General features: G+C 35.2%; 1 protein-coding gene across 2 annotated transcripts; it reads right to left on the reverse strand.

Annotated features, from left to right (window-relative positions):
* Positions 1–48: 48 nt before the first annotated feature.
* Positions 49–6,260, reverse strand: KUP3 (K+ uptake transporter 3). Of its 2 annotated transcripts, none has more exons than XM_048086504.2 (10): positions 6,070–6,260; positions 5,470–5,633; positions 4,673–4,901; positions 4,351–4,596; positions 3,830–3,880; positions 2,609–2,869; positions 2,426–2,478; positions 1,902–2,016; positions 1,567–1,821; positions 49–1,308 (listed from the first exon to the last, which is right to left on the reverse strand). In XM_048086504.2, exons 2-10 carry the CDS (start codon positions 5,623–5,625, stop codon positions 224–226), a joined length of 2,451 nt encoding a protein of 816 aa, XP_047942461.1. In that variant the 5' UTR covers positions 5,626–5,633; positions 6,070–6,260; the 3' UTR covers positions 49–223. The 2 variants fall into 2 exon arrangements, with proteins under 2 accessions (XP_047942461.1, XP_088915613.1); XM_089059487.1 differs by lacking the exon at positions 6,070–6,260 and adding an exon at positions 5,796–5,943.
* Positions 6,261–7,994: the final 1,734 nt, after the last annotated feature.

Genomic DNA, 7,994 nt, shown 5'->3' on the forward strand with positions numbered 1-7,994 from the left:
ACAAAACCAACTTTAAAGTTTGTGGGAAATACTCTAAGCTCAAGTTCGTGATTTTAAAGTCCATTTGCCCATATATAATATCAACCTAAAGCAATAGCACTGAAATTCCAGCTAAAGCAGTAGCAAGGCATTTTAAATGCAGAATTCCTAAGATATACACATAAACTTCACAAAGATACAAGCCTTAATCAAAACAAGCAATAGAACAGCAGATGCAGATTCATCAGACATGATATATCATGCCTACTTCGATCAAGCTGATGTGAGGAATGTGCAGCGCCACTGAAGGACCCCTGCAGTTCTTACGCAGAAACGAATACCCAAAATCCACGACTAGTTTCTTCAAAAACGAAGACGACCGCCTCGCCTTCACGTACGAGTGCCCCATTATGTATGCAACACCAGCCTCTTTTGCATCGATCAAGTCTTTAAGCTCCTCCCTGACTGCCGGATCCATAGCCGCGCTCTCAGGCACCTGAAATCGCACGCGCCGCCTCCTGATCTGCGGATTCTCCTCGTCATAACCTGACCTTAAGCTCTGCAGGGTTAAAGATTTGCTGCTCTGCATGGTACTTAGAGTATCAAAGTCATCTTCATTGGACACAAGGAGATTGGAGGAAGAACATGCTTGGGAACTTATGACGGCCATCCTCCCGTCGAACGATACGGAGTCAGGTGTCGCGAACTGAGGCTCTACAGCTTCCATTTGGATAAACTCTGCTATGCTCTGAATCAGGAGGTTCTCAAAGTTGCCATCATCTCCCTGCAAGTCCTTGTATCCATACCTGACGATGCAACGGTACATCCTGTATGGTCTGGGGCAGATGCGTCCAATAAGAAAGCGCTCCTCGGGTGCCACATAAGGCACTGGAACAGATTTGACACAGACAAATACCAGAACATTGTGAAAAGCAGGGAGATTTGTTACAAAGTGTGAGAAGATTGCAGGCACTCCTGTCGCCAGCTCTGAGTATACAAGGCCTATTCCGGGCACACGCACAATACCAAGGCTGGGACCGAGGCCGAGGATCCATTTCAAGGGAACCTTGTTGTGTAAATCAAAGTTGTACTTTTTGCGAGTTCCGTAGTGCCAGACGAACATGATGAACATAAAGAAGAGAGCAAGTACAAGAGAAACCCACCCGCCCTGAGGAACTTTTGTCAATGCTGCACCCAGGTATGCACCTTCAACGATCCAAAAGGAAATGAGAAACAAAGCAGCAACCATTATACTCCTTTGCCACACAAAGATCATGACAAGTGCCATCAGAAAAGTCGTAATAAACATCACTGACATCACAGCTAGGCCTGGCACACAGAAATTGAAGTATATAAGCAACCGCATTGATAAGAATAATCTTATCTAGTGAGTTACAGCAAACACTTGGTGCTGAAATTAGCAACATTTCATCTATTTCCAGAAAAGCTTTCAGCAATATCTTGTATTCATTTTGTGTCAGTGTTCATGAAAGTGTATATTATATAGAGCTGCAGACAAACATATGTTACAATATTCATTCAATGACAACATGACAAAAAACATAAGTTTAACATTGATTATCATACCATACGCATTCCCGATAGTGTCTGTGTCTTTGAAGCCAATGGCCACAGCAAGAGTAAGAATCATGAGGATCCAGTTGATTTCTGGTATATAAATCTGCCCCTCAATTTGTTTTGAGGTGTGAACAACCTTCACACGCGGGAAGCAACTGAGTGCATTGCATTGCTTAATAATAGAGAATGTTGCTGAAATAATAGCCTGACTAGCAACAATAGCAGCAAGGGTGGCGATAATAAGTACGGGCCAGAATAAACCATCTGCACAAAAAAACAATACTTCAAAAACAATAGCAGCCAAAAAATCAAATAAATTATAATGTTGTTTTGCACAAGCATACCAGGAACTGAATCGTAGAAGCTATTTTGAATGGAATCCATGTTCTTTGATAGAAAAGCAGCTTGGCCCATATATTGGACTACCAAGCAAGGGTACACTAGTAAAATAAATGCCATCTGCAGATACATATATATCCAAATTAAAGGAAATACACCAACAGTTAGCATAATAAGGTTACAAAGATGTGACTGATAAAACTAAACTGAACAGCATAAGACGCCCTCAACTCAAAAAACATTTGACATTATTGATTGCTGGAAGGGTATGCCCACCATAGTTTCTTTCATTATCAAACGAATTATGAATTCCTTTACATCCTTTCTGAAGAGCAAGTATTTGAGGATTAGAAATACCATGCCAATAAGACATCGCCAAACTATAGGTGTAGTATTTGCACTAGCCTACACTGACATATCGGCCTCGTCATTTGACAATATCCATTTCAAAGTGTCTTTCGAATTCTTAGAAATGGATAAGAAATATCAGTCCATTTTCAACTAAGAAAAAGTGGATTTAGTGATTTACCCTTATTGAGGTTGCAGAGAAATGACCAAGATCTGCAAACATAGCTTCAGTACCTGTTACACAAACGACACCAATTACAAATGATTTTACCATCCTTACTAAAAACACAAGCCATCAAACGAGACCACTTCATATAGGAACAACACCAAAATTCAAGAAGGAACAACAGGTAGAATCTATTACCTGTTATAGACAAGAGAACCCCTCCAAGTGAAAACCATCCATCTGTACCGGTTTGAGCAAAGTATTTGAAGATATAATGTGGAGAAAGAGCAATCACAATTTTTGGGTTCCACCATATGATATTATACATGCCAATGGCGAAAATTGATATTAACCAGATGACAACTACCGGGGCAAACAAGATGCCAACCTTATGCGTGCCACTGTGCTGCAAAGCAAATAGTCCAACCAATATGACGCAACAGATTAACCGCACACCACCTATGGATGACAGATTTTACCATGATCACGACCAGAATATAACCAAGGAAATAGAATTATATAATATATACTCCTTCAGTCCCAATTAAGATGGCCACATTCTTGAGTGGCACGGAGTTTTAGGTGGAATAGTTGTTTGTGATAAAGTAGAGTGGAAAAAGTGATTGAATATTCTAATGAGAGAGGGATTTTTCCCTGCCTGCAGCCAACAAGCAACAGATTTAATTACCGCATATAAAGGGGGGAAAGGACAGCACTATTCACTAATTAATTCCAATTGAATATTACATCTTGTGTATTTTATTATTTTTTCCCTGATGATTTTAAGACTAATATCATATTCGAAATGAATACACCAAAAATTTATAAATATACTCATAACTTTTTGCCAATTCAGATTTTTATCATAATTTTAGTAAAATTTCTAGTAACTTTTAATATGTACTAGTAAATTTCCAAAAAAAAAAAAAATCGCCCAATATAATTCTAAATGTACCGAGATGTCTACATCTGACCGCCAGTTCACTTAAACGACGTAGTTTAATTGTTGTACAAAATCATAATGTTTCTTTCTCTCTTTATAAAAAGGATATTGGCATCTCATATTATGAAATTTTTAAAAAGTTGGATTTTTCCCACGAACTTTAAAATTGACAAATAATATCACGAACTTTGCCACGTGTTTGTTTTTTCCCAAGAATGAAAAAATTCCCACAAATAATACTATGATACCGATTTTTTTTTCGTAATTTCTCGACAACAATTTCGAAAGTTTCAAGTTTTCCAATATTTGAAGATAGTTTTTCTTGAAGCACACCCTCAAAAATTGTTCTTCAATCTATTAAAATAACATGAATTTTTAATTTTCAAATATAGAAAGTGGACATCTTGAACAGAACGGAGCGAGTACATATATATCAGAAAGATTCCAGGCCAACAAATTTACATATCTAGACATACCTGAGGGCAACTTTGTGTGAGCAGCTTGAAGCCCTGATACTGCTGACAGTACTACAAACAGAAACAAGATAATGATAATTATTAATACAAATACAAAGCATAATATGACATATCTAGAGAACCTGTGGTTGGAATGTCATTCAACCTTGAAATAAAGGTAGTAGTGTTATGCATGATGGACATACATGGCCAAACATTATATCAGAATAACCACTGACTGTGAACCTTGGTGAGTTTGATGTTCATTTACAATGGAGAACGACCATTTACAACTGCATAGATACTTTAGTAACTAGTAGTACCCATCCAAGATAAAATTTTCATATTGCTCTCACAAAATGGACAAAGTTATTGCTCAAGTGAAAGTTGCCCCCCTTATTCATTATTCACAACCAAAGTAACTAAATATATGATGCCAAATGAAAAAGGAAAAGGCAGTTCAACAGACACGGTTTCACCACCATTTGGGTAGTCATTGCTAAATGAACTAATGTCAACAATATATATTTGACTCACAATACCTGACATTGCAGGAGTAACTACACCATCACCTATTACCATGCCAGCACCCAATAAGACTACAAGCAACAAAACAGTTCGCAAATTTTTGCGCTTCTCTATAGATCTCTTCAGTGCTAAAGATGGAGTACACTGTCCCGATGAACCATATTTGTATGCTGAAAGCTCCTCATCAGCTGCTTGTTGATTAGGAAGAAGACTGAATTTTCCGTGTCGACAAAGCAGGGAGTATAGAGCAAATGTCCCACCTGAGGTGATTGAACAGGTTCTCAAGACTGATAAAAAAAATTCGACAAAATTCCTAATATTGCCAATTTAGCAGACCTTCACCGTTATCGTCAGCGCTGAGAATAATAATGATATATTTGAGCAATGGAATCAGAGTTAAGGTCCAAAAGATTAATGAAAATGCCCCAAATATTGTATCAGTATCCTGATGATGATGTGACATCCCAGAAAATATACTTCTGTATACATATAGTGGTGAAGTGCTCAGATCTCCATATACCACTCCAAAGCTCTGATATGCTAGTGCTATAGGGACCGGAATACACTGCAAAAAAGAAAACAGAGGCATTGATAATATGGTTGGTCAACACATTCATGAGGATTTATTCTTTTTATTTTAATTATTACTTGTACCTTAAAAGCAGAAAAAATTTACTTGCTCTGATCCACTCTAGGAGTATATTAGAAGAACTATTAAATGTAAGACTATGAAATCTTTAAGAACTGATCAAGTGGAAACTACTGAATCATTAATGCTTGACTCAGCTGAGATCAGTTATGTTATATGAAAAAAAGGAATTGTCGTTAGATAATAATCTTAATCAATAACTTGTCAAAGAAATTACAAGTACACTGAATAGCAAGAGGACAAGTAAGTTAGCTTTTACTTGTACAAAATCACTGCTTTTGTTTATAATAGAGTACTAGTAGATGAGAGTTTACGAGCTGATGGCAGTGACTTTCACGAAAAGGTAAAGAACAATAAAATTTGGTTTATTTTTTCTTCCTTTTGAAACAACGATATTAAGAATTATAGATGCAATCGTCACTAACTGAGTTCCCTTTTAACACCTAAATTGACATGTGATTATGATGTAAATAGTAATATGTACCTTCCATGGTATCTCTCTCTTGTTCCGACCCATCCAGGAAGTTTGATCTCCCCTGTCTTGTCCACGAAGATGACTCGGTTCCTGAGCCTCACCCGCTGCCATTCGTGGTGGCAAATCATTGCTGTCTTCCTCAGGTTCAATATCTATTCGGCTCATTTACTCGCCTATCATGATCATTAGAGCACCAAGAGCAAAGCTTAGGTTTCTAATCCTCAAAGGAATAAAATATGCATCACATAACCAAAAATAACGCTCAATGTCCACAGAAAAAGCTCAATTAGAAGCTATACCTAAGGCTTCTATTAACATTCAGTTCAACTCAGTACCTTGTATAAATCAAAATAATTGAAATCCCCAATATCAACTTAAAAACGATCAAATCCCCAAATATCAACCCAAAACGGAATGAATGCACATTGACGAGCCTGGAAAACAATTTTCCCCTACAAAAATTGAATCGAACACGATTCCGTCCGGATAAACTTCAACCAGTGGATCAGTAGAGCATATACAAATACGTATATACGTAAACACACGCGTGCAATCCGTGTAATCAAACAAATACAGTATGATAGCGAGAAACAGAAATTGAAAACTCACGAGAAAGAGAGGTGCTCAGATGCGGAAAACGCGAACTTTTTAATTTCACATGCGGTAGTGAGATCTACAGAAATGAGAGAGAAGGGGATGGGATTGGGATATAAACACACCCAAATTTTGTTATGCAATCACACATAGTACACACAGTCCAATAAGGATGGCTCTCACACAATAATGCTACATAAAAATACTCACTAAAGAGATATCCAATTTCTCATTTTAATTTACCATCATATTTTTCATTTATAAACACTGTTATACTCAAATGGATCATTACGCTATTAAAATAGATCAATTATTAAAATTTGCATCTTGTCCTATTAAATTATTTAAAAATAAATAAATAGAATTCTATAGGCCGTATTTATACAAAAATTTTATAATACATGCCGGTTGCCGCTATTTGGTGTTTTGGTTGCTGATTCCATTTTAATTATCTCAATTAGTATTGAATTTTTGTTTTAGTATTTTTCATCTAAGTGATTGATTCATCTTCTCTTATTAATTTTGATTTTTGTAATTTAATTTATTAGAAATTGGTCACTCAGCTTTTAAAAAAAAGATAAAAATCCGTTATCGATTTGGATCTGCTCTGAGACCATATTAGAAATTGACCACTCTTAAAGATAAGCCACGGCTTTATAAAATGGAGGTTATTCATATTTAGATAGATGAGCTAGGATCATCACCAAGTTGATATAGGACAAGATGTAGAAGTTTTAAAATTACTATAACTTTTAGTTGTTGTTGGTGAGATAATGATCAAATTTAATACTAACTCATAGAACTTGAGTTACGATGCATTTTCGCTCTTGGAATAATTAACAACACTTGAGTTACTAAAATAGAGTGTGTCTTTGTATATGATAGAATGAGCACAATTCAACTTGACTTTCTTATCAGTTTAAAATTACTTTATGGTTTTCTTTATTTGAAAATTATTTATTTTTGTTGATTGAACTTTGATTGAACAAGTATAGTATTTTGTACTTCAGCTGACGTTTTACAAAAGACATTACTACTATTATATGATATGAAACTATTAGACGAGTAGAATACGTGTTGCATAAGATTTAGGGATAAGATTATATTTTATGTTTGGCAACGATTTAAGTACATAATTCAAATCAAATGGAGTAATTGTTTTAAACATCACTAGTTGACCTTAACTAAATTAAAAAGACACTGACCCAACTGAAAATTTTCAGTCGTTTAGTTTGAGCACATTCGATAATTCAATATTTCTCACATTTTGGCTCTAACTATAATGCTTATAAACATCATTTTCATCGGTTATTAAAGAAACAAAATTAAGCAACTTCTCTTTCCTAACTCTACAATAATTGAGAGTAAAATAGATATGTACGGTTGCAAGTGTTTGTTTATGTAATATACGTATGATAAATTTCTCAATGTTATTTTACGTGTTTAGGTAAACCTCATTCTCATCATGTCATGTAAAAATGCCAAGTCTTTTAGTAGTAGTACTAGTTTTTAAACAAAAACCATCAATATAAGAAATTTCTCAACGGTGATTTTGGTAAGGATGTAGTTGTGTATATATTATTCAAAAGAAAATATAGAATCTAATTTACTATTAACAATTAAACATGATAATAGTTTGTAGCCCGATTATATAATTCTTAAGAAAACAATGAAATATAATTATTTTTAAGTATTTATTTGTATAGAAAATTTGTAGTATTTGTTTTTTTTAGTTTGGAATAGTTATAAACTTTCGTCCATCTTTTACATATGGACTTATACTTTTGAGAGAGAGAAAAAGGGAAAAAAATGTGGAAGAATGATTAGAATGAAAGGGCGTGACACATGATAAATGTAAAATAAATAAATAAATCTTATTTTGTGCAGCCTAGCGGGCCAGATCGATTAGCCCAATTCCAGTTTCTAACTGAGTTGTAATT

This window comes from Salvia hispanica, chromosome 5, assembly GCF_029641045.1.
Source record: "Salvia hispanica isolate PSC_SH4W2 chromosome 5, Shi_PSC_v1, whole genome shotgun sequence".
Taxonomy (NCBI): domain Eukaryota; kingdom Viridiplantae; phylum Streptophyta; class Magnoliopsida; order Lamiales; family Lamiaceae; genus Salvia; species Salvia hispanica.

Excerpts from the sequence above, each read along its gene's own strand:
- KUP3 (XM_048086504.2), bottom strand. The coding sequence starts at position 5,625 with ATGAGCCGAATAGATATTGAACCTGAGGAAGACAGCAATGATTTGCCA. Across the intron at positions 4,597-4,672 it reads CGCTGACGATAACGGTGAAG|GTGGGACATTTGCTCTATAC; the intron begins GTCTGCTAAATT and ends CAATCACCTCAG. Across the intron at positions 3,881-4,350 it reads AGTTACTCCTGCAATGTCAG|TACTGTCAGCAGTATCAGGG; the intron begins GTATTGTGAGTC and ends TTCTGTTTGTAG.